The sequence below is a fragment of the Vicia villosa genome, linkage group LG2, assembly GCF_029867415.1.
Source record: "Vicia villosa cultivar HV-30 ecotype Madison, WI linkage group LG2, Vvil1.0, whole genome shotgun sequence".
Lineage (NCBI taxonomy): Eukaryota > Viridiplantae > Streptophyta > Magnoliopsida > Fabales > Fabaceae > Vicia > Vicia villosa.
This window is the reverse complement of record NC_081181.1, coordinates 150,605,099-150,632,544: the sequence shown is the minus strand read 5'-3', so window position 1 is coordinate 150,632,544 and position 27,446 is coordinate 150,605,099. Positions and strand designations below refer to the sequence as shown.

General features: G+C 31.4%; 5 protein-coding genes and 3 pseudogenes across 9 annotated transcripts; 4 read left to right on the top strand and 4 right to left on the bottom strand.

Annotated features, from left to right (window-relative positions):
* Positions 1–12,739, top strand: part of LOC131650327 (probable xyloglucan galactosyltransferase GT20) — a 17,918-nt pseudogene extending 5,179 nt beyond the window's left edge.
* LOC131652458 (uncharacterized) lies at positions 1,171–4,250 on the bottom strand. 5 transcript variants are annotated; one of them, XR_009298718.1, is made up of 5 exons: positions 3,893–4,250; positions 3,366–3,427; positions 3,175–3,271; positions 2,296–2,907; positions 1,171–1,619 (listed from the first exon to the last, which is right to left on the bottom strand). XR_009298718.1 is itself a non-coding variant. In XM_058922309.1 (3 exons), the coding sequence occupies exons 1-3, from the start codon at positions 4,218–4,220 to the stop codon at positions 3,251–3,253; spliced, it is 411 nt and encodes a 136-aa protein (XP_058778292.1). In that variant the 5' UTR covers positions 4,221–4,250; the 3' UTR covers positions 2,947–3,250. The 5 variants fall into 5 exon arrangements, 1 of the variants encoding a protein (XP_058778292.1); XR_009298717.1 differs by having other exon boundaries at positions 1,171–2,595; positions 2,740–2,907; XR_009298719.1 differs by having other exon boundaries at positions 2,740–2,907.
* Positions 12,547–13,277, bottom strand: LOC131650326 (citrate-binding protein-like; annotated as a pseudogene).
* Positions 13,278–13,874: 597 nt separating this feature from the next.
* Positions 13,875–15,038, bottom strand: LOC131650325 (AT-hook motif nuclear-localized protein 5-like; annotated as a pseudogene).
* A 1,158-nt stretch (positions 15,039–16,196) lies between these two features.
* Positions 16,197–16,769, top strand: LOC131650324 (probable xyloglucan galactosyltransferase GT20). The gene has a single exon (XM_058920038.1). It carries the CDS (start codon positions 16,197–16,199, stop codon positions 16,767–16,769), a length of 573 nt encoding a protein of 190 aa, XP_058776021.1.
* A 220-nt stretch (positions 16,770–16,989) lies between these two features.
* LOC131647047 (heat shock 70 kDa protein 8-like) lies at positions 16,990–19,605 on the bottom strand. The gene is made up of 2 exons (XM_058916966.1): positions 19,539–19,605; positions 16,990–18,831 (listed from the first exon to the last, which is right to left on the bottom strand). The coding sequence occupies exon 2, from the start codon at positions 18,823–18,825 to the stop codon at positions 17,176–17,178; it is 1,650 nt and encodes a 549-aa protein (XP_058772949.1). The 5' UTR covers positions 18,826–18,831; positions 19,539–19,605; the 3' UTR covers positions 16,990–17,175.
* Positions 19,606–24,325: 4,720 nt separating this feature from the next.
* On the top strand, positions 24,326–25,852 carry LOC131647045 (F-box/kelch-repeat protein At3g06240-like). Its single transcript, XM_058916964.1, has one exon. The coding sequence runs from the start codon at positions 24,350–24,352 to the stop codon at positions 25,709–25,711; it is 1,362 nt and encodes a 453-aa protein (XP_058772947.1). The 5' UTR covers positions 24,326–24,349; the 3' UTR covers positions 25,712–25,852.
* Positions 25,853–26,486: 634 nt separating this feature from the next.
* Positions 26,487–27,176, top strand: LOC131647046 (uncharacterized). Its single transcript, XM_058916965.1, has one exon. The coding sequence runs from the start codon at positions 26,487–26,489 to the stop codon at positions 27,174–27,176; it is 690 nt and encodes a 229-aa protein (XP_058772948.1).
* The last annotated feature ends 270 nt before the right edge of the window (positions 27,177–27,446 follow it).

Below are 27,446 nucleotides of genomic sequence, written 5' to 3'. Positions count from 1 at the left end.
GAAATATTAAATAAATATAGTGCTTTGATGGTTAAAAAAATATAATATTTGAAATTCTGAATGTCATAGAAACATAACATTAATTTTAAAGTGTTTAAAAAAATTTCACTTTGATTTCATATTCTTGTATTTTATTTTATAAGTTAGTTGTTTAAAAAATTTGATTTTTAATTATAAACAAATTGAGTTAAATATTTCAAAAAATTCAAAAAAATTAATATATGGATTAAAAACCTATATTTTGTCGGCCCGTTACAACATATGATATATAATATTTGTTCAATTTAAGTAAATATTTTGTCGGCCCGTTAGAAAAATAGGTTCGGCACGTCGGACATGCCTATAATTTTTAAGTTTTTCTGAATTGTAAATTTATGGATTCTATTGATATTATATGATTTTATGATCATGTTAATGATATGTTTTAAAAATAATCATAACGATTGTGAGAATGAATTTAATTTATAAATAATAAATAAATATATAACGATGGTTAATAAATATATATAAAAGATACGCAAATTAAAAAGAAAAAATATTTGAAAGATTAAAACATATATTTCAATTATATCATATAATATTATTAAATCATAATTTAAATTAAAATAATTATTTAATATAGTTGATAAATTCTATTATATTACATGTTTGACATTTTATACACTAAAACTATAAGTCCAAAAAAAAAAAAACATCAATTTCATTTTAAAAGCTACAATAATCTTAAATAGTAATTTATTTTTAGAACCATAGTATTTTATTTTTAAAACCAAGAATTTTGAAAATCATTTATTAAAACTATTTATTTACTACCAAATTATAATAATTATTATGATAATGAATAAAATTGAATTCCATAAAATTAATCAAATTAATTGATATTTATTAGCTACCCTACAATAGTAGAAAGAAATGTTCTATAACCAAAAAAGTAATGAAAATATTTGATATCATCATCCATTATTAACTATTAAAACAAATTTTATAATTATTATTCAATTGGGCAGCCAGCTAAGTCACAATTCACAAACCAAATATAGCCTATATAGTGAAATCTGAACATCTATCTAAATGTTTACTCAGAATATTTTAAAAATTAAATTCTCTATCATTTACTTATATCACAATAAATACAAAATATAAAGTGGTTCAAAGATTATAAAATATCCATTCTAAAAATTGATTCAGCCTCTTTATTTCTCATATAATTAATTCTGTCACATTAAGTTTAAATACATACAGACTACGCCAAACTTCCAACCCCATTACATTGACAAAACTCAAGCACATCAATTTCAGACAACCCTCTTTACAATCAATCATTCTAACAGATTAATAAAAAAAAATTCTTAGCAGAAATACCCTAATTGATTCCTGAAATTTTAAACAGATCAAAAAATGCCGTCTGACCACACCGATGCAAGAGAAATCTGAGATTATATGCGGGCAAAACACCTAACACACCAGAAAAATAAGTCAACATAACCTATTTGAACTCGCACAGCGCCTAAATCCCCAGAAACAGAATTTTAGCTTTAGCTCAACTTTAAATCCTCTAGCCCCAAGCTTTTGTACAGCAACTCCAAATTCAAATCCAATTACGCAGATATACCAAATACCTGTCCGAAGCCAAAACCAGTAGCAGGCGACTTTCAATCCGGTGCAGATATACACAGAACGGACACATAATCCTTATATACATGCAATTATCATATATACATGCAATTATAATTACTATTATTTCTCAAAAATATAAAACTGACTATGGTTAGGCTGAGTTAAGCTTGGACTGAAACACTGTCCAAAGGATAACTCAAATAAAAATGAAATTTTAAGATGTACCAATAATTTGATTGAAAATGTTCAACTAAAGAGGTAGAATAGGTGAAACACACTCTAATGTTGGATTGAAAGCAAGGTGAAAGGAAAAATTAAAAGCACTGCATTTTTCGATAAAAAATCATACGACCTCTATTCAGTCCGAATGAAATCGTCAATCAACTTACCAAAGGCACTTATACATAATCTGTAGAGGAAATATTATGAGATATATCAAATGTATGGAATTGTCTTACATGTACAAAAAGTTCCGACGATCAATAGATTAGAAATTTATTGAAGCAATGACGATCAATGATCTCATTCGCAAGAAGATAAGTTCCGACGATCAATAGATTAGAAATTTATTGAAGCAATGACGATCAATGATCTCATTCGCAAGAAGATAATAAGCATTATTATTTATTATATCCTTGAATTTGTTGGCATTCAACACATGTATTAACACAAAATTACCTCTTCAATCTTAGTAGAGTGACCAAGTCTGATTTGAAATAGTTGTTGTCTGATTTGGAATCAAGGAAGAATTCTCATATCAATTTTATCATACTCAGAAAACTCACGGTTAGTTACATAACCCTGTCTCATTTTACTGAATTCAATAGAATAAATAAAGAAGAAAAAACTTACTGTTAGTTCTATTGTGTTGTCTTTAGGTTATGAAGTTGAAGGGGATGTTGAAAGAGCAAGGATGTAGTTATGGAAGAATTATCAAATAACATCAAGTATACGTGTAGTGATTTGAGCATGGAATACCTTTGCAATGTGATTTAAGTAATAAATAAAAATTGACATTAAAATATATAGAATAATTTAAAAAACTGTTGTAGTAACAGATTTGGAAACAACAATGTAGCCAAACAACACTGTTGCAGTAACAGATTCGGAAAAAAAACTTACCCGTGCAGAACAAAACTATGCTACAGAGTCACACCTGCATGAGTTTGATCGATTCGAAATTCCAACAGATATAAAACTACCACTTGAGCCAAACTGAATCATATGCGGCGATCAGTTCATGATACGCTAACCGCAAGGAGGCAGAAGTGCACTCATGACACAGCAGACCTGCATTATTATTATCATGGTCAATTTTGTTAAATGTGCCATCAATTTGTATGAAATATTCCTGGAAAGAACAAATATATTCAGTTTAATGCACCATATACCAATTAATGCAACCCAACACTACCAACAAAAGTTGAACTATATAAAAATCAGAAAACGCTACATTAAAATATAAGAAATCTTTTAAAATAAAGATAAAACATGAATCAAATAACATGAAAAAACCCTTAAATCCCAATAAGAAATAAAGTTTTATTCAATACCCACATGGAAATTGATATAACACATCATGAAAAGTCGCCGCCGGAAATGCATTGCCCCAACACAGATCCAGCGCAGATGTTCACAAAAGATGAATCTCTAGCTACAATCAACAAAAAAAGAACATATCAGCAGCTGCTAAAAGCACATTATTTAATCAATCGTAATATTAACTTATTACATAACTTATGGTAAACCTTAGATTCATTAACAGTAATCTTCCATCCATTGCTCTGCATCTTGCTTCCTAACATAAACCCTAAAATAAGAATAAGAAAAAAAACAAACCCTTCAATCATAAATCACAGCGCAACAGCAACGACAAAGATTCACATAACACCATTTAAAGATTCACAGAACAACAAATATGAAATTATAACAACATAAATGATGAAAATAAATATAAAAATATTAACTACTAATTCAAGATCTATTCTCATAAACTCTTTCCCGTAAACTCTTTTCAACGTTTAAGAATAAATCTTAGTTCCAACTGTGAACTTAGAGTGAGAAATAGTGAAAGAGAGATTGAAATGAAAGATGAATTTCTAAAATATCATAGAATCGGAGACGAAGATTAGTGTGGTTATGGGTTAGATCTATAATCCAAAGAGTCGCGAAATAACGAACAGAATTCAAAATCGCGTCTTGTCGCTGCCATAGTGGGTTAAGACAAAATCATAATCGTAAGACAAAAGAAGAAGGGTTCGAAGGTGTGCGACACCTTTGCTATTGACGACGCTCCACAGGTCATTGTTACGAACAGCAAGACGCCAGATTTCTTTGGAATCATCTATATCGCATACGAAATCTGTTTTGCGAGACATTCTACCAGGAAATTGAAATTTTTTTTTCACGATTAAGGTGAATGGGAGTTTTGCAACATGTTTTGGAATGGTTGAGCAATATGCTAGATGAGAGATTCTGATTGTGTGAGGGTTTATATGTAGATGATGCATTGCAGTACTCCCAATACACGAAATCAATTTTTGCCGGCTACAGGAATTTGCATGGGCGCAAGCGTGATGGGGGAGCACCCTTGGAAACGACATTTTTATTTTGAATAGGGGAATAGTAGTAGGTATTTCTTTGGTCAGCGTGAAAAGTTATTAATTGCAAGTAACCATAATGATTAATATGATTAAAATAAATTAGTAGTATTAAAATATATGTAATGACGAAGTTATCCCTAAATATTGATTAATCCTTTGATTTTTTTTGGATTAGAATGTAATTAACTGAGGCTTTAGTTTTCTTAGTATAGTATTGATTCTCAAATAAATATATTAATAAAATAAATTTTTGTATCAATCAAATCAATCTTCACATTATCAATGCATATACCAACTTTTACTATACATTGTCAACTCATTCATCTATACATGTATAATATATTATTAAATTTTTTTTCTTTCAATTTTCTCTTTCTTCATAAATTTCAAATTTAAATAATATTCCTCTACTCCTAATGAATTAATATATCTTCCTATCTTTTATTCTTATTTTCAAATATCATTTTCTTTATTATATTAATAAGATTTCTCTTTAATTTTTCTCATACTTTTTTCATTCATAATTTTTTTTAGCTTATATTTTTTATTATATTTTTTTAGCTTCTATTATTCACAAATTTTATAAAAAAATTATATTTTACATTAAAAAATCTTATTAATCTAAGTGTTTTTACGGGTACCAGACATTTTTTTATACATTTAATTTTTTTTACAAATACCAAATTTTTTTTTATACATTCAATTATTATTTTTTTACGGGTACCAGACATTTTTCAATATACCTTCCTCTACTCATAATGAATTAATATATCTTCCTATCTTTTATTCTTATTTCAAATATTATTTTCTTTTTTATATTAATAAGATTTCTCTTTAATTTTTCTCATACTTTTTTCATTCATAATTTTTTTTAACTTCTATTTTTTATTACATTTTTTTAGCTTCTATTATTCACATATTTTATAACAAAATTATATTTTGTATTAAAAAATCTTACTGATCTGAGTGTTTTTACGGGTACCAGACATTTTTTTATACATTCAATTTTTTTACGGGTACCGAAAACTTTTCTATACATTCAATTATTATTTTTTCACGGGTACCAGACATTTTTCAATATATCTTCCTCTACTCTTAATGAATTAATATATCTTCATATCTTTTATTCTTATTTTCAAATATTAATTTTTTATATATTAATAAGATTTCTCTTTAATTTTTTCCATTCATGATTTTTTTTGCTTCTATTATTTTATTACATTTTTTTATTCTATTATTCACATATTTTATAACAAAATTATATTTTGTATTAAAAAATCTTATTGATCTAAATGTTTTTACGAGTACCAGATATTTTTCTATATATTTAATTATTTTTTTTACAAGTACCAGACATTTTCCTGTACATTCAATTATTATTTTTTCATGGGTACCAGACATTTTTCTATACATTCAATTTTTTTTTTTTACGGGTACCAGGCATTTTTCTATATATACATTCAATTATTATTTTTTAACGGGTACCAGACATTTTTCTGTTAAAAAATATACATCTAAAACAAATGTGCGTCCCGTACCAGAATTATGATAGAATTAAGTATGACAAATCTTGCAAAATTTGACTTCGGGGTTCTTGACATCTCGGAAAAGAATTATTTGCCTTGGGTTCTAGATGCAACTTTGGTCCCTCTATTTAACACTTTTCTTGATTTTGGTCCCCTCATTTTAAAAACCACTATTTTAGTCCCTTTTTTTAAGTTTTCAAGAGAATTTTGGTCCCCCATTCAATTTGGTGCTTATTTTCAGTGACATGACGCATTTTTTTGTTGAGCTGGCATGTAATATTTATTCCACATCATTTTAATCCATTAAATATTAAAATATTATTAATATGATTATATTTTATCAATTAATTTAAATAGTAAATTAAAATTAACAAAATAATTTAACAAATATTTTACCAACATTATTGAGAAAACAATAGGGATAGGTTTTCTGAAAAACACAGGCATACATACAATCATCAACACGATACAACCCATCACCCACCATGAACCCTAACTAATACAATCCATCACCACGAAGAACACAAGCATACAATACAACCCTTCTTTTTGCGATTCGTTTTCTGATTCGATCGGTATGGCAAATCCAAGTTATGTTTCGAGGTAAGTATTAGAAGAGAAATTACATTATTTCTAATTTCATCTAAAACAAAACAAACCTAAAAATTTAGATTTCATGGGTTGGTTTTAATTTGACTATGGTATTTTCATCCATGGAAACCCACTTTTGTTAATAGGCAAGAAAACAATGTATCAGAGAAAGAAAATGCAAATGAAGAAAATCTGGGTTTCTCTGGATTTTGTTTTCTCCAGAACTTCAACAATTTCATTCAGTTTTAAATTGAAATTGAAACCCTAAATTTGAAAATCAATTTGGTATTTGATTATTTTCGCCTTTTCCGAAGATGATACGAGTATATAGATTTGGAATGGTTCTTTTCAATGGTTTATGCTTGAGGAATGAAGAAAATCTAGAGTTGAATTTGCAGGTTTTCTAATTTGGAGATTTGATGTTGTTGGATTTTTTCATCAAGGTTGACTGTGGAGAGAAGAAAGGGGAAGATAAATTTGCACGTTAATTTTCTTGTTAGAGTCATAGGTTTGTTTGTGTTTGGTTAAGAAAAAAAAGAATATAAATGATTTTATTAATATATTATTAAGTTGTTATTATTATTATTGTTATTAAGAAAATATTATTAAAAAATTAGATTAATTTTAAAATGATTTAGCATTGACACGTCAGTAAACTAGCGCCACATCATTAAAAATAAGTCAGAAATTGAATGGGGACCAAAATTCACCTGAAAACTTAAAAAAGGGATTAAAATAGTGGTTTTTAAAATAGGAGGACCAAAATCAAGAAAAATACTAAATAGGGGGATCAAAGTTGCAATTAAGCCTATTATTTTTTAACGGGTACCAGACATTTTTCTGTTAAAAAATATACATCTAAAACAAATGTGCGTCCCGTACCAGAATTATGATAGAATTAAGTATGACAAATCTTGCAAAATTTGACTTCGGGGTTCTTGACATCTCGGAAAAGAATTATTTGCCTTGGGTTCTAGATGCTGAAATCCATCTAAATACAAAAGGCTGATGTATGCTATTAAAGAAAGAAATACATCATCTGATCAACAAAAGACAAAAGCCATGATATTCCTTCGTCGTCATCTTCTTGAGGACCTTAAAAATGAATGTCTTACCGTAACTGATCCGTATACTTTGTGGAAAAATTTAAAAGAGAGATATGTTCATCGAAAATTGGTTATTCTACCAAAAAGCTCGTTATGATTGGATGCATTTACGCTTGCAAGATTTTAAAACTGTAAGTGATTATAATTTTGAAATGTTTAGAATAACCTCTAAGCTGACATTATGTGGAGAAAAAGTAAGTGATGAAGATATCTTGGAAAATACATTATCCACTTTTCATGCATCCAATGTGCTCCTACAACAGCAATATCGAAAAAAAGGATTTAATAAATACTCTGATGTGATATCTTGTCTTCTTGTGGCTGAACAAAATAATGAACTCTTGATGAAAAATCATGAGGCTCGTCCCGCAGGTACAACTCCATTCCTAGAAGTGAATGTAGCAAGACACGGTCACTATGTGCAAAATCGTGGTTGTTGTCGTGCGCGTGGCAGCGGTCGTGGTTTTGATGAAACATAGTCACCTGTAATGGATGTAAGCACTTTCGATATTTAATAAGCCTTATAGCACATGAAGGGCTTAATTTGTACATGATTGATGTTGTAACAGCTTATCTGTATGGTTCACTTGATAGTTAAATTTACATGAAACTCCTTGAAGGGTTCAATATACCAAATGCACATAATTCCAAATCTCGAGAAAGCTACTCCATAAAATTGAACAAATCTCTCTATGGGCTGATACAATCTGGACGCATGTGGTATAACTTTCTTAGTGAATATTTGCTTAGAGAGGGATATACAAATAACTTCATTTGTCCTTGTATTTTTATAAAAAGATCAAGAAAAAAATGTGCAATAATAGATGTCTATGTTGATTACATAAATATTATTGGAACTCTTGAAGAGCTTTCAAAAGCTATGAATTGTTTAAAGAAAGAGTTTGAGATGAAGTACCTAGGAAAGATAAAATTATTTCTAGGTTTACAAATTAAGCATTTGGATAAAGGAATTTGTACATAAAGAATGCTATATAAAAAAAGTGTTAAAACACTTCGATTGGACAAATTTCACCGGTTGTTTACTCCAATGGTTGTTAGATCACTAGATGTAGTGAAAGATCCTTTCAAGCCTCGAGAAAAGGATGAAGAATTTTTTGGTTCTAAAGTACCACATCTCAGTGCGATTGAAGCACTAATGTATCTTGCTAATTATACACGTCCTGATATATAGCAATATACAGTTCTTCACTTGCACGAAGATATTGGAACAGACTCAAATATATACTTTGTTATCTTAGAGGTACAATAGACATGGGTCTATTTTATACCAAAGTATCCAAACTCGAATTAACAGGTTATGCAGATGCATGTTACTTGTCATATCCTCACAATGGTAGATCACAAACATGTATTAGTTTACATGTGGTGGTACAACTATTTCATTGAGATTGGTGAAACAAACAATAGCACCAAGTTCATATAAGCATGCAAAACTTTTAGCACTACATGAGGCAATTCGAGAATGCGTTTGGTTGAGATCCTTAATCTAACGCATACAAAATACTTGTGGTTTGTCTTATGGAAAAACAAATACAACGACCATAATACTGCAAGCATCACTCAATTAAGAGATGGTTACATTAAAGGAGACAGAACAAAACACATATCTCTAAAGTTTTTTTCACTCATGATCTTCAGAATAATGATGATATAAACATCCAACAAATTCGTTCATGTGATAATCTTGTTGATCTCTTCACAAATTCACTCTCAAGTAGAACTTTTAATAAACTAGTACAAAAGATTAATCTTCATCGTCGAAGAAATAATCGTTTAGTTAAGGGGAAGAAATAAATTTATTTTAAAAGGATATTGCACTCTTTTTTCTTCACTAGGTTTTTTCCCCACTGAGTTTTTTCTAGTAAAATTTTTAACGAGACACATCCAAAACAAACATATAAGGGAAAGTGCTATGAATAATTGGATAATTGTTTCTCAATGATTTTATTTCTTATTTATAACAATTTGTATTTATTATATTGTCTGAATATTATCCTATAAATAGGACTAATCTCTTTGTAAAATTATATCGATGAAATAATACATAATCATTCTATTTCTCTCTCTTCTCTTTTATCTTATTTCTTTATTTTATAACACATGTGATATTGTTTCCTGATTGACAAAAGGATCCACATAATATGTCCTACACTTCGTGTAATCTCGTCTTCATAATCCTTCATCCCTTCTAGCTAATCTAATAAGTAACCCAACTATGTAATGTAAAGACAACGCGAGTCGTTGATACTAGGGGTGTTTAAACCGAACCGGTCCAATATAAAATCGCTAGCCGAACCAAACCTAATCGAAAAATCGCAAAAATCGCATTTGATTCGAATCAGTTCGTGTCACTTTCTAACAAAAATGCATGGTTTGGTTCGGTTTACGGTTTGTATTCTGCAAACCGAATCAAAGCAAATCGCATTATGTTACAAAACTTACAATTCATTATATATTTTTTTAATTCTTTAGAGAAATTAATATGTATATTTTATCATATTATTTGTATGATATTTATTTTAATTTACATATCAATAAAAAATAAAATACTATTAATTTTATTTAAAATGAAATCACTATATGTATTTATTTTTGTTTTTTGTTTTCTATTTGTTAACGTCGATAAAGATAAGATTAAAAAAATTAATGAACATTATTTTTGCATTCCTTTATATATGAAATACAATAGTATTTCAAATTTATTTAAGAACGCAATTTCATGTATATTATCTCCATTAGACATAAGATAAAATTATAAGACGCAATTCATATTTATGTATTAAATTATAATAAACTTATTTGAATAATAAATTTATTTTATGATCATGTATGAATGAATAAACACAAAATTATGTTGTCTTATATATGTGTATTATGAATCTATAAAAATCAAGTACAAAATCGAAACAACCCAAATCGTATTAGTTTGGTTTGGTTTTATTTTATTTTATTTTTAAAAATAATCAAACCAAATCGCATGCATTTTTTTCTTGCGGATCGGATGACTTTTACCGTAAAAACCGCTCAAATCGCACCGCAAAACCCTTAGTTGATACAAATTAAACTGATCGCTTAAAATCATAGGTATTCGGTCTAAGGGTCATCCACTCATTGAATGAGAAGTTTCCCAATCTTAACGTGAGAGAATTCAAATATACCATAAAAAATCTTCACGTTTTAATGTTATAATTTATTATTATTATTATTATCCAAACTTGTACACGCTTAATTAGTCAGCAAAATGATCATGACTTTATTACGTAGAATGTCATGAATGAAGCAAGATTCCTCCAAACACGTTCATTAAGCTTATCTTGTAGTAGTAGTGGATCCAGTTGTGCGTCAGCGTGTTTTTAGTCTAAACTTAGACCACAACCAAGTTACTGTCCCCACTTATTTCTATCATGTTTTAAATGTGACTTTCTATGTTGTTTGTTCTTCTACACATCAACATGCCTATATAACCAACCACGCACACAAACATAACCTTAATAAACAAACAAAACCACTCAAACTTACTACTTAGCTTACCCAAAAAGACCAACCTTTATAGCATCTTTCTGTTCTAACATCAAATTATCAATGGTAGTAGACAAATTAGCAAAACTCTTCATCATGAAGAAGAATCACCACAAGTGTCATCCTCAACCAAACCAAGACTTATCATCTTCATCACTTCATTCTTTTCACTCTCATGTTTCCAAATGCATTCATCAATTAGCATTGGAATTGGAACCTGAGTCAGAGTCAGAAACTTTGTCACTGTCATGGTTTCAAACATGTTTTGGTCTCTTGCCCTTCATCAACAAAGCTTTTGCAAAACTTTTAGTGGACAGTGATCATCCAATGAGTCAATGGGAGGTTGATTCCATTGAAGAGTATCTCAACTATACCCTGAGTTTGTTGGACCTTCTGAATTCCATTTCTTCTTCTTTTTCTCATCTTTGCCAAGCTAGGCTTTCTCTAGCTCATGGTTTGAGTTTGACTTTGATGGAAAAAGAAAAGTCACATTCTTTGGCTAGAAAACATTTGAAAGCAATTCAACCATCAGAGTGTTTTAGCTCCAATTTTGGTAGATATCTTCACACGAAAGATCAAAAAGCAAAGAATTTTTCCGGTAAGGAGTGGATTATTCATGAGGGTGTAAAGGAAATGAAGAGTATTGGATTTTGGGTTTGTGGAGTTCTCTTATCTTGCTTATATGGTGATTGTAATCCATACATGGAACTAAGAAAAACTGGTGGTGGGTTTGAAAGTTCTCTAGTTGCCACACTTGACTTCAAAATCAGTGACAAGTTAGTGAAGAAAAAGCCGAGCTTCTGCGAGATCAAAGAGATGAATAATGGTGTTGCTTACCTTGTTGGTGGGGATGAAGTAAGACATGATGCAGCCAAAGATTTGCAGAGAAAGCTGTGTGAGTTAAATAAGCTATTTGATGATATAAGCAAGGAAGTTGATAATTTATTTAATGATGTATTGAGTCAGAGAGCTAAATTAGTTAATGGATCTCGACTACAGAAACAGCTACAATAATCCATTAATTGTTTGATTCTTTCACAGCTTATCATCAATATCCTTGGCATTTGCCAGAGGATTATGATAAATATTCTGTGTTCATGGACAAAAAAGAGGTGAGAGAAATGAATGTGAATGTTGTGGAGAAGCTTGGAAATATTTCTTTGAGAGAGAGAGAAAACATGAGGAGGTATATTGTATATGAACTATTTCCTGGATTAGTATATGGTGATCACAATGCTGAGCTTGAAAAGTTTCAGGATGCATTTGCAATTACTATCAATAATCTGCTTCATAGGGTTAGCAAATTTAAGGACTAGTTATTTTGTTTCATTGTTGAATGATTACTAATTTTTTTTGTTTATCAATCTAAATCCATGATCATGTATGTAAAGCTTTCTTGAGTTGCAAGCAACCTTCAAAATAGTTTTACAACGAAATCTAATAAGACTTCATAACATTGCCATATATAGGCCTGTTATATAATTGCGAAATACAGGATTCTCATTTGATGTCAATGTAAGACTAGTGTAAACTTACGATGCGACTCATCCTTTTTGTCGTGACTTAATCAATTTTAGTACTTAATCTATTTTTTAAAAACTTTGATATCCTTCCAACGAGATTCCATGCGATTGGAATGATCATTTTGTACATAAACCCCAAACTTGAAGTAGTGAGTACCAGCTCCGAGCCAGCCCCATCGCGCTTGAGAACTCCATCAATATAAACCTTAACATTGTTAGCATCCACGTCATGAATCGCGTTTACCTTAAACCACCTGTCATAGATATTCTGAGACAGAACATGAGGAGAATTATAATAAGTTAACGAACCATCGTAGATCCTAAGTTGTGTAGTTGTCGCAGTAGATCTGCCGCCAAACACTTGCATAATACACACGCCGCTTGTGCCACTAGGAACATAAGCATACCCTTCAAATTGCCATATACCAGATGTATACTCATGTTTCTGCAAGTGCAAAGTGAAAACTTAAGATATAATGTCATGTAAAATAAGTTTTGTTACCGTAGAACCAAATACACACTTACACTGATACGAATCTCGGTTCGTGGCTTTGTATTGCTGCCACTCATGAAAGGCTTGTCTGTGGGGAATATCCAAAATTGGTGCACACCATTTGTAAAGTTGTAACGCTGGTTTACTGGAATATTGTAAGGCTTTTGAATAACAAAGTTTGAGTTATCTAATGAAACATGAGTGAAGCCTTGTGTGGGATCAATAGCAGCTGAGGAAAATGAGGTTGTTTGATGGATGAATAATGAAAAAAGGATTAGGTGAAGAAATTGGTAGCATTGTCATTGTTTTTGGTGCAGAATTGGTAACATTGCCATTGTTTTAGGAGTATATATACACTGCTCTATCTCATTACCCTTATTCTTTGAATACTTGAAGGATGCTCTTCTTTAAGGTAAAGAATGTTTATTATCACCTTCGATGAAGTTGAGATGGCTATATGGTCTAAGAAGCTATCAAATATGAAACTTTTAAAGGTTGGCAATAGTGGTGAAGGTTTGTTTGGAAATTTGTTTGAACTTGTAAATTACAAAAGCAATTGATCCAAAGATGGTTTTGTTTAGTAAAAATGCTATTTGACAGTCAAGAATGCATAGATTGATTCAAGATTGAATAATACAATTAGGATGATTCTTGGAAACAACTCTAATAGATAGAATGAAATCTCAAAATGCAACCGAGAGTTTAAGTATAATCCCTCAAAAATTATGATTTTTGGTTTAAATGGTTTGCAGTTTTGCTAAGGATCTGATATAGTTGTATGCATGATAAATATCCATATCCAAAACAGAGTGTTTTACTAAAGATGTTTGCTCGAATGTGTAGTATATCTGTATATGCAACGCAACATAGGATCTTATGTTTCAAACTTGGCTCGCACGAACATAATTTAGTACAAATTAGTTATTGGTGAAACAAATCTAATCATGGCATTCCAATTAGTATGCTGATTAGTTTGATAAATAAACTAGTAAAAGGTAAGAAAGAAATGGCCTCTATTTCACCTAAACTTTCTTTTCTCTGCACAAGTCAAGATTGTTACTTAACCCTAAAATGTTTCAACTGTTACAACATAGGTTAGTGCTAACTTGTGACACACACCAATAGGAATAATATCATGCGAAGTGAGTCACAATGCTCACAAATTAAGTACATTTACAACAACAGATAAATATAATTACAACATAGAGAATAACTTTCACCCATGCATCAAGTCAATACCAGTGTGTGGATGTTCACTTTTCTCATCTACTGGCCTTGATCCAAGCCACATTGTGCCTGTTCCTGTTCCAGAAGCTGTGTAGTTTTGATTAGATGGTTCACTTCCTGGAGAAGCTAACTGGTCGCTACTCTGAGGCTCTGAACCATCACCTTCTTTTGTGGCAGTCTTCGCCTTAGAGCCGCCATATACGAAACTGCAAACTACCACCTGCAGCAACCAAAGTGTCATTAGTTTTGGGAGGGAAAGGATTGAATCTCAAGTATCTATCTTATGATTGTGAACGAGAATCACCAATGTTATAAGGCCATTATAAGATTGTGATAAAGAAATATACCTGGACAGGGCTTGCAGCAATAAGCCTAGCAACGCCATTGCCAAATAACATGACCGTCCGGACTAGAAAGGGAAACACTAATGCCACCAGTTCGATTTTGAGGTCCACCATCTTCAGCAACCAAGTAAGAGCCAGATAAGCATAATATTTGGAATCGCCCCTGCCAGCATGAAAAATAAAATGCTTACTAGTGCATAACGATGATTACAGTGTATGCATTGCACATTATTAACTTGCTACTAAACTAGAACTATTGAGAGGATTCAATAAAAAGGAGATAGAAATGATGATACTTGTAATGTTAAAATCTCTAATAGTGAAGGTAGTTGGTGTTAGTTCTCTAACCTCGAATGCAACACTGATAGTCGTAGAAGCAGGCTGGCGCAGAGTGACTGAAGATACAGTCCCAGTTCCTGACAAGATGCATAAAGCGCGTTGTCTGAGTTGTGAAAATCCTTGTAACTTTTAGTGGACAGTGATCATCCAATGAGTCAATGGGAGGTTGATTCCATTGAAGTGTATCTCAACTATACCATGAGTTTGTTGGACCTTCTGAATTCCATTTCTTCTTCTTTTTCTCATCTTTGCCAAGCTAGGCTTTCTCTAGCTCATGGTTTGAGTTTGACTTTGAAGGAAAAGGAAAAGTCACATTCTTTGGCTAGAAAACATTTGAAAGCAATCCAACCATCAGAGTGTTTTAGCTCCAATTTTGGTAGATATCTTCACACAAAAGATCAAAAAGCAAAGAATTTTTCCGGTAAGGAGTGGATTGTTCATGAGGGTGTACAGGAAATGAAGAGTACTGGATTTTGGGTTTGTGGAGTTCTCTTATCTTGCTTATATGGTGATTGTAATCCATACATGGAACTAAGAAAAACTGCTGGTGGGTTTGAAAGTTCTCTAGTCGCCACACTTGACTTCTAAATCAGTGACAAGTTAGTGAAGAAAAAGCCGAGCTTCTGCGAGATCAAAGAGATGTATAATGGTATTGCTTACCTTGTAGCTGGGGATGAAGTAAGATATGATGCAGCCAAAGATTTGCAGAGAAAGCTGTGTGAGTTAAATAAGATATTTGATGATATAAGCAAGGAAGTTGATAATTTATTTAATGATGTAATGATTCAGAGAGCTAAGTTAGTTAATGGATCCATTCTTTGATTCTTGATGTAAAAATATCGTTAGTTTGTAACTGTTGTTTTTGTATTGTTTCATAAATTGTAGTATAGATAGAAACTAAATGGCCACAGAACATTAAACTTCATAGAGAATAGAAGCTGCTGCATATCGAAATAGAAATCAATCTTCTTCTCTAAACAAATTAGCGAGTATCAAATGGATTCACATAAAATGGAAATTGCTTGGAAACAAATTCCAAACCATAAATTGAGCTTAGATTTTAGGAAGTTCATATCAAATCTAGTATAGCATTTGTACTCAAATTATCTAAAAAATCTGATTTTTGGTATGATAATATCCATTTTATAATGAGAATGATGCTAAGCTTTTCTATGTTCCATTCTATGGTGGACTTGATGTGTTGAGATGGCATTTCAAGAATGTTTCGAATGATAAAAAAGATGGTTTGGGTTTGGAGTTATTGAAGTGGCTTGAGAGACAAGTTACATGGAAAAGAATTTAGGTAAGGATCATGTTTTTGTTTTGGGGAAAATTCCTTGGGATTTTAGAAGGACTGGTGATTCTCCTTGGGGAACTAGATTGTTAGAGCTTGAAAATATGCAGAATCCAATTAAGTTATTGATCGAACGCCAACCGTGGCATTTGAACAATATAGGAATTCCTCATCCGACTTATTTTCATCCGAAATCGGACAATGATATAATTGACTGGCAGCTGAAAATCATAAGATCAAATCGGAAGAATCTCATGAGTTTTGCTGGTACAGCGCGGAATGATGCGGATGACCACATAAGGTCGATAATAATCGACCAATGCAGTTTGAAAAGTGACAGTAAATGCAAGTTTTTGAGTTGTAGTTCTGATAAATGTAATGAGCCAGAATCAATTATAGAACTTTTTGTGGAGTCAGAGTTTTGCTTGCAGCCACCGGGAGATAGTCCAACGAGAAAATCGGTTTTTGATTCACTTATATCCGGTTGTATTCCAGTTATTTTCGATCCTTTCACAGCTTATTATCAATATCCTTGGCATTTGCCAGAGGATTATGATCATGTATGAAAAGCTTTCTTGAGCTGCAAGCAACCTTCAAAATAGTTTTACACCGAAAATCTAATAAGAGTTCATAACATTGCCATATATAGGCCTATTATATAATCGCGAAATACAGGATTCTCAATGTAAAACTAGTGTAAGCTGAGGATGCGACTCATCCTTTTTCTCGTGACTTAATCAATTTTAGTACTTAATCTATTTTTTTAAAACTTTGATATCCTTCCAACGAGATTCCATATATCATGTTACAAACATTGTGTAAAATTTTGACAATTCTATATATCATGTTACATAACAGCTAAACATCAATATCTGCTACTTTCTGTTGAAACACAAAACAAACATAAGAGCTAAACATTATTATCTGCTACTGAAACACATAACAAACAATATGCTGCAAATCTCCATGATTTTATTTCTTCTTGACGAAAGTGGCCAAGTCCTTTTTGTCACCATCAATCCTATTTTCTCCCAGGTAATGCAAAAGCTTTGTGTGGTTGATCATTGGCTTTGGCATCTCGATAAACGGGAAACTTGCAACTGCGACTCTCAACTGGTTTCCGCTGTCAATTGCCATCTCCACTTCAATTATAGGAACACCTTTTGGCATTTCGGGCAAGTCCTTTAGTCGACAGATCCCCAATAGTTGATTTTGCTCTACAGTCTTTTCCTCCCCTTCATATACTATAAGCATTCCCTCCATTTGATCATCATGAATGGTTGTTAACTGCATAACTTTGCTAGCTGGTAAGAGAGTGTTTCTCGGAATGAAACACAGAAAGCTACCATTCGCTCGAATTCCGAGCGAATGGGATGTGCTTGGAGAATGGATCAATTTCATCTTATCATCAGTTCTTACCGCCCCTGCCAATGCTGCACCGCAAAGTGCAGATTGGAGGGAATTTATAGCTACGTCGATAGCTTTGATAGGATTAATATCTACATTCAATGGATTTATATCTACCTCAATGGCCTGAGAATTGATAGGTACACGAGTACTGCTAAACATATTCAGCAGCTTTAAGATGCCCCCAAATTCACCTATAACAATGATATCATCTAAACTCTCCGTTTTAATTTTTGAATCTTGCAAGCATCGCCGTATGAGCCTTTCACACATTTGAAACACCTCGTTGTTTACTTGCGCAAACTGTTCCCTTTTTACCACATTTCGAATCTTATGACCATTTTCCATGTTTAAATCAAACCTAGCCTCATTTTTATCCTTAAATTGACGAATTGCTTCTAGAGTTACTGCTCTAAGTAAATCAATTGATCTGAATTTCTTGTTTCTTCCTTCCTTCTTGAATTTGTTTTCAAAATCTGGGATGAAAAGTCGCATACTATTTGCAACTACCTGCTCTCCGCCAATTGCGCTACCGACAATCGCTTTGATTTGCCATTTGCCTTCGGATGTTGCAGAAGTAACAGCAACATCAGTGTAAATTGCATCCATGTTGAAGAGGAGTGCGGTAGTAATATTGTCACAATTTGTATGACAACGAGGACCAATAGTTGCAAAAGGAATACAAGGTGAAGCCTCAAAAGACGCTAGCAGTTGTTTCTGTGCGTATAACATAGCAACGGCCGTTGGCTGAGGGATAAGTTGGAGGAATTGCAGCCCCATTTTACGGCACACAGCAGTTATTCTAGTTAACTGCAGTCTGTTGAATGAAGCAGGATGGGTTAGGACTAATCCTCTCACTGATGCTTTAAAAGCCCTTTGAGCTGCTTCTTTTAATTCAACCAAATAAGATGCTAGAATTTGTTCTGAATTGGTAGAGGGAGGTGGAGCTTCAGCCAGCAACATCTGAAAAGGCAATGTTTTACTTGATTGCGTCAATGACTCGGTTTCTATCCGGCCAATCAAGAGCCTCATATGGCAAACTTTAGCCTTAAACAACACTTCTTGGTCATATGGCTTCATGTTAGTGACTGCATACTCCACTTTGTTACCGGTCCACACCGCAACACAGTATGGCGACGCACTTATGTCTACTCCAACTGTTATTTGAGGCGGATAACTTTCCTCCCCAGTGAATTGATTGTAAGGTCCCGTCATCCTGCACTGAAAAAAACAAGAAAGTTGAGGGTTTTCTCCAAAACAATAATGTTTCCAATAAGGTAAATGAAATACTTTGAAGAAAAACATATGCATGTTGATGCGTCTTCAGACGAATAACCAAATGCTTTCAATAAGGTAACAAAATCATACACAAAAAAACATGCCTGCAACTGATGTAACATAAAAGAATATGCCAAATGAAACACAAGAAAATCGAACAGGGTTCCAAATTCCAAACTCCAAACAAATTTTATATCCTAACAGCAAACATACTCAGCAAGCACCACAAAAATTGCTAGTCATAAAGACCATGATCAGCATTACAAAGACTAGAATTAACCAAACTGGCAACAAACAGAAACCGAAACAATATGTCAAACTCGTTTGGATAAAAATAAACTACTGAAAAACAAATTAACCAATCTTGAATTCTGACGAAGTTCACGAGTATGTTGGATTTTACAAAAAAAAATTAACTAAAAGTAAAGACACGATTAAAACTACACAAAACACTATACTTTGATGATGAAAAATCACATCATCCTCAAAGTGAAACGGCATTCCAAATCACAAACAAAACTAAATAAGCAGAGAAAGAAGAAGCGTAGTGAGCAAGGAAAATAAAAGAAAAGAAAACCGCATTCGAAAATACAAACATAATAAGCAGAGAACGAAGAAGAAGCGTAGTGAGCAAGGAAGAGAAGAGAAACCTCAAGAAAGGGAAAATTTTGGTTTCTTGATCAGCGAGTCTTTTCAGTTTCTTCTTGTTCTTCTCTCTCAAATTGGCGGATTCTAGATGAAATGCATTCTAAATTTATATTTATAGCTAGCTAGTTGCTTAGCTTCATTATAAGACAGAACATATTCACCATTAAGACATTGAGTTGAATATTAATTAATTAATTTTGTAGATTTAAACGAAAATATAAATTCAATTTTTTTTATTTGTCTTTTTTAATATTTAGTGAAAAAATATAAATTCAATTTTCTTTATTTGTCTTTTTAATATTTAGTGAAATAATTCAAATATGATAGTTATATATAAGGTAAAGGGGGTTTGCCCGCGACAGCGAGAGACCCTGCCTCGTGGTGTTTACGATGTTTATGTTGGTATGATAGAGACAGTTTGTAAAATTTTATTTTGTATGTGATCTGCCTTTTCAAGAACGGTCGCCCAAGGAGGTCACATATTAGAACAGAAATGGACACATATGATAAGTTGGAAAGAAAATGTCTGTTGTGTCGTCTTCCTGGTCACAACATGACTCATTGTCCAAATGTTGGAACCGATAATAACTAGTATTTTATTTTGTTGACCAGTTTCTCAACTATATGCACAATTACTAATTCAGTATTTTCATGATTTAATGACGTTTAATGACGACAAAGATCTGCATTGGATATTATAACAACAATATAAATGGGACAACACGTACTACAACAGAGCCATAAAACAACATACAACATATTTTCTTACGAATAAAAACACTCAACATCAACATTTAACATCATCAACATAATAAGCTGGTCTAGACAATCCGCTCTTGCCAAACACATCAACATATCTACGAGATTACCACCTTCAAGATAATGTCATTTGGTCCTAACATCATCATGAGAACACCAACATTGTTCGTCACATGTTTCTATGAACAATTTCCTCCATTTGAGCCGGACACAGTAACTTGCCTTTCAATTCTCCTTATCTTTTCACCATCAAAGATGTGCTCGTTTAACCAGCGGAGCAAGTGCCTCTATAAATGCTGCGTGTTCCAAAGTGTGGTCTTCATCGGAGGCTTCACTGGTGAAAATATAACATGTGCATCTCTTTTCATCATTGGAAACGTTGGAAACATTTTTGTAGAAAAATTTAAGACTAAAATTAAGAGATGAGTGGTAGGTGTTGTGAGTACCAACTGAGAAACCTGTGCTATTTATAAGGAGAACATTAAAATAAATATTAAAATATTAATTAAAAAGCTCCGTCAATTACAGTGACGAATTTGAAATCAGGGACGGACATATTCACAAATGAATATGGGCAAGGGCCCCCACTAAAAGTTTAATATTGTCTGTAATCCATACAGTATGCATGTAATTGGACTAAATGGAGTTTTACTCTTAGAATAAAAAGACATACACCATCTATATTACATATTCTCATTCTCATACTCAAGTAGCCATATGTTATATTTAATTTGATATGTCATAATTACGTTTAAAATTTTATTTACTATAATATTTATATTATGAGTTTAATTGATATGCAATGTCAGTGTAAAAAATTTTACACTATCAATGCATCACAACCATTCAATTATATTATTTTTTTTAATTAAAATTAAAATCAAGCACTTTTAATAAATTAACGGTTGTGATTCATTGACGGTGTAAAATTTCTTTACACTGTCAGTGTATTCCAATTAAATTTTTATATTATATTCATACTATTTAAATATAATTAAATACAAATACGTAATATATTTTTATAATTACAATATATATTAATTAAATCTAACTTTAATATTATATATTGCCCCCACACTAAAAATATTCTGGGTATGTCCCTGTCTAAAATTAATTATTAAAATATTCAAAAGCTCAGTCAATTGCAGTGAGGGTTCTGAAATTAATTAATAAAAATTAATATAAAAAATAAATTAATTACAATAAAACTGGTGATGACCTTCATCAGCATGAGCCTGGATTTCTTCTTTGACGGGGTGGTAAGTTTTAGATCTACGGTCATCACCAAATCCAAGGTGAAGGAGTATTGTGAATGGATTACCATTCCCTCTACTAATTATGAGGAAGACATTCTTATAAAGCCTTGCATGGACGACAAGAAGGCATGTTTGACGCGACCTCAAGAAGTGGTGGGAAAGTCCTTCCCTGTGTACTCCTATGTTTTATCATACTTGAGGATGTATATTCTCTTTACCCTTAATAAAATAGACATCTTGTAGATATTCATCATCGCCCTCTCCCATCTTCACCCCCCTACAATGTGCTTTTGTGAGGGGTTCAAAATCTTGTATAAGGGTTTGGGCATCACTCCTATCAAATATCTGTTCTTCTTCTTTCATGAGAGTCGGGGTTGGGGAGTGGATCTCCATTAACATACTCCCAATTAGATATTAATTTTCTTTGTGTTATTCAAAAACAATAATAAGAAAAAGAAGTTTTTTGAGTGTGTGACGATGATAACTACAAGGAGGACATTTTTGATAACGAGGTTGTATAGTTTTCTTTTATATTCGACGGCCGACCTCATGTATATCACTGATTTTTACTACGACAAGCTACACTAAACTAAAAGAGACAAGGTTGAATTGTTAGATAAAATAACGATACTAAGTGTAGAACAATTGACTCCAAACACAATAGGGGTGAACTGTGGTAATTAAAATTCATGATTAATTTAAAAAAAGTTTACTTAAAATAATAATTTGTGTTGTTATTATTGAAATAACACAAAGAAAAACAATGGAAATAAATAATAGAATCTAAAGAGTTAAGGTAGAGAGATATCACCAAGACTTATAGAGGATTAGACAAATTTTGGCATACACCTCTCTCTGAGAGATCTTCTTGAGAGTTATAATAATGAATTAGACATTTTCAGGTTATTCTCACGAACCCTTGCTACAAGAAAATCAAGAGATTTTACATTGGCTTAATTCTCAACCAAACAAGAGTCTTTTTCATGGGTTGAGCTCACGAATCGAGTAGAAATTTTATCGGCTAATCTCAATAACCAAACAAAAGTGAAATATAATATATATATATATATATATATATATATATATATATATATATATATATATATATATAAAACATCAAGATCTTCTGTTGACACCAAATATAATTCTACATTCTTACATCAAATCTTAACCGTTAATGAGCATGAATCAAATGGTCATTTTTTCCCCTTAAAAAATAGACTACTTTTTAAAGAATAGAAACACCGTATATTTTTTTTAATTTTAATTATAATTAATTTAATATAACTATATATATATATATATATATATATATATATATATATATATATATATATATATATATATATATATATTAGAAACTCTTTAAATTAATTCTCGATAAATTAATAAACTCTCTAAAATAATAAATTTGTCCGGTCCCGACTTGGGCCAATGTAAAAAATTGAAAAACTCGATAAAATAATAAGATAATAATTTTTCGGGAGATCCCTTTATAATTTTCGGTCCCAAGAGAATCATAAATTAATAATTCATAGAAACTGAAAAAAAAAATATATTACACTCTATTGAAATATGATTCAGTAGTTGTATGTTTTCCTTTAAAGTTCAAAGTTCAAGTCAAAGTCATTATTTCTTTTCAATGCATATGAACACAGTAATTACTAATTTAAGTCGAGTCCTAAAGTTCGATGCAACGTAGACATGGACTAATTTGCTTTTTTGTTTAGTATGTACAATATAATTACTTAAAAATTCTTTAAATTAATAATTATTAATTTATCGATAAATTATAATAACTCTCTAAATTAATTAATAAATTTCTTCGGTCCTGACATTATTAATTTAAAGAGTTTGTATTATATATATATATATATATATATATATATATATATATATATATATATATATATATATATATATATATATATATATATATATATATATATATATATATATATAACTCATTGTAGTATTTTTTTTGTTTTTGTTTTCACCTTTTCCATTGCTAAAATATACATTATATCCTCATAGTAGGGCTCCGTACCAATAATTATATTGTTAGTGGCACTACAAACAACTAACAAAATTAAATTGCTAAAAAACTCTATTTTTAAGCTTTGACTTAATCTAATGCTTCTACAATCTTTGTGGGCTTCAATTAAATTAAAAAAAATAAATTGTTAAATAACATTAAACCTCTCAATATGGCCTTCAAACTCCACAACTCAATTACTAATGTATTTTGTTTTAAATACAAATATCTACTAAATTTCGGATTAATTCCCATATGTAAAGTTATTTAAACATGCAATTAATTATTATATTATATATCTTAATTTTACATTAATTAGTTCTTAAAATAATTTACGTTTTCACGGAAAAAATAATAATTAAATTAAATATATTTTAATTAATTTTTATAATAAATAAAATAAATTGATGAAAGAATGATAATTTAAAGACTATATTAATAGTTTATTTATTTTTATTTTTTAATTCTAATAAAAAATATCTTTTACAAAATTAATTGATTGAGTTTTAAAATATAACTAAAAAAGAAAAGGGGTGATACAATGTGTAAAATAGTTTTATAGTTTGAACTAATGAGAATCATCTATCCAATAAAATCACTAATTTAATTTTAAAAAATTAAGGACATGGGAGATTCATGGTTTTTTATTGGATGCATATCCATTATTAAATCAGGATAGATATTTGTTTTCCTATAAATAAAGTTGCAGCATTTTTTTTAACCAGTACCCTAGCAGCTTGTTGACATTAGGGTTTGGAGTTGCATGCAAAGGTGGTTAATAGATTGGAAGATGAATAAAGACGGCACTGCTGAAAAGTGGTTAATAGATTGGAAGATGAATAAAGACGGCACTGCTGAAAAGTGGTTAATAGATTGGAAGATGAATAAAGACGGCACTGCTGAAAAGGTAAAGTTGAGAAAAGAATTACACATACATGATGATGAAAAGGTAAAGTTGAGAAAAGAATTACACATACATGATGATATTGCGTTTTCCATTCTATCAAAATTGTGTATTAAATCTTTGAAGCGATTTGAATGTGTTTGCAAATCATGGTCCCTCTTATTTGATAATCCTGATTTCATGACTATGTATCGCAATTTTTTCTTAAAAAAGGAACATCCTTATTACGACGATACATCTTTTCTGCTCTATGGCAAGTTAACTCGTTCGGAAATTTTCTATCTAGATGAATCATTTGAATTGTGGTCTGTTTCTGGAGATAAGTTTGAGAATAGGGTCAAATTACTTTGGCCATGTACTCCCAGTTATGATAGTTTAGAATACTTATATTCCGGTCCGGATTATGACATTATCGGCTCAGGTAGTGTTAATGGGATCGTTTGTCTATGGAGGGTATTTGCATTATACTGCCCCATGAAAATTTTTGTATTATGGAATCCATCTACTCGAAAGTTTAAGCTTGTGAAATGTAGCAGGTTGTGTAATATTTCTTCTGTTAGTTACAGTGCATTTGGTTATGACAGTGGCAGAAACGACTATAAAGTGTTGTGTCTGAGAGAACAAGTTGAAGGCACTTATATTAGTAACGATTATACATGGGAGATATATAGTCTAAGGACCGACTCTTGGAGAATAGTTGATCTCCCTTTGCATCACATTTCTAAGAATTGTTGCCAACAGTTGAACATGGATGGACTCTCTCATTGGATGTGTGAAAGTGTAACACATAATGAAATATATATCTTGTCATTTGACTGGAGAAATGAGGTTTTCATTACAACACAAATAGATGACAACTTTGATTTTCAATTACTACCCACACACTTGGTGCTATTGAATGGGTCTATTGCTTTGATCTTAAATTTACCAAACACAACTACATTTCACATTTTAGTTTTGGGTGAACTTACTATTAAAAAATCATGGACTAAAATGTTTATTGTACAAGAACCCATCCCTTTCCATGTGAATCTCATCGGAGCAGGAAAGAATGGTGATATGGTGTTCAAAAAAGACGACGGTGGACTCATTTCCTTCAATTTAACTACCCAAATGATTGAGGAACTTGGCATTACAGCAAATGGACTTTGTAAGATCATAATTCATAGAGAAAACCTTAATTATTCCGTTCGAATGAAAAAGTATTCAACCAAGTGGTAAGAATCTTACCTTGTACCTAAGTGGCTTATCTATTGCACACATATTTCATAATTATTATCAAATTTCTTATTTCTTTATAATCTAAAGAGCAACATGTTTCTATGTAAATTTCATTACTTTCTACGTGCACTTTATAAACCATAAAAATCTTCACGTTTTAATGTTATAATTTATTATTATTATTATCCAAACTTGTACACGCTTAATTAGTCAGCAAAATGATCATGACTTTATTACGTAGAATGTCAGGAATGAAGTAAGATTCCTCCAAACACGTTCATTAAGCTTAGACCACAACCAAGTTACTGTCCCCACTTATTTCTATCATGTTTTAAATGTGACTTTCTATGTTGTTTGTTCTTCTACACATCAACATGCCTATATAACCAACCACACACACAAACATAACCTTAATAAACAAACAAAACCACTCAAACTTACTACTTAGCTTACCCAAAAAGAGTAAAAGACCAACCTTAATAGCATCTTTCTGTTCTAACATCAAATTATTAATGGTAGTAGACAAATTTGCAAAACTCTTCATCAAGAACAAGAATCACCACAAGTGTCCTCCTCAACCAAACCAAGACTTATCATCTTCACAACTTCATTCTTTTCACTCTCATGTTTCCAAATGCATTGATCAATTAGCATTGGAATTGGAACCTGAGTCAGAGTCACAAACTTTGTCATCTCATGGTTTCAAACATGTTTTGGTCTCTTGCCCTTCATCAACAAAGCTTTTGCAAAACTTTTAGTGGACAGTGATCATCCAATGAGTCAATGGGAGGTTGATTCCATTGAAGAGTATCTCAACTATACCATGAGTTTGTTGGACCTTCTGAATTGCATTTCTTCTTCTTTTTCTCATCTTGGCCAAGCTAGGCTTTCTCTAGCTCATGGTTTGAGTTTGACTATGATGGAAAAGGAAAAGTCACATTCTTTGGAAAGAAAACATTTGAAAACAATCCAACCATCAGGGTGTTTTAGCTCCAATTTTGGTAGATATCTTCACACAAAAGATCAAAAAGCAAAGAATTTTTCTGGTAAGGAGTGGATTGTTCATGAGGGTGTAAAGGAAATGAAGAGTACTGGATTTTGGGTTTGTGGAGTTCTCTTATCTTGCTTAAATGGTGATTGTAATCCATACATGGAACTAAGAAAAACTGCTGGTGGGTTTGAAAGTTCTCTAGTCGCCACACTTGACTTCAAAATCAGTGGCAAGTTAGTGAAGAAAAAGCCGAGCTTCTGCGAGATCAAAGAGATGAATAATGGTGTTGCTTACCTTGTTGCTGGGGATGAAGTAAGACATGATGCAGCCAAAGATTTGCAGAGAAAGCTGTGTGAGTTAAATAAACTATTTGATGATATAAGCAAGGAAGTTGATAATTTATTTAATGATGTAATGAATCAAAGAACTAAGTTAGTTAATGGATCTCGACTACAGAAATACCAACAAATATAATCCATTGTTTGATTCTTAATGTAAAAATATCATTAGTTTGTAACTGTTGTTTTTGTATTGTTTCATAAATTGTAGAATATAGATAAAAGTTAAATGGCCAGAGAACATTAAATTTCATAGAGAAGAGATGCTGCTGCATAACGAAATAGAAATCAATCTTCTTTGCTAAACAAAATAGCGAGTATCAAATGGGTTCACATAAAATGAAAATTGCTTGGAAACGTATTTCAAACCATAAATTGAGCATAGTTTTTAGGAACTTCCTATCAA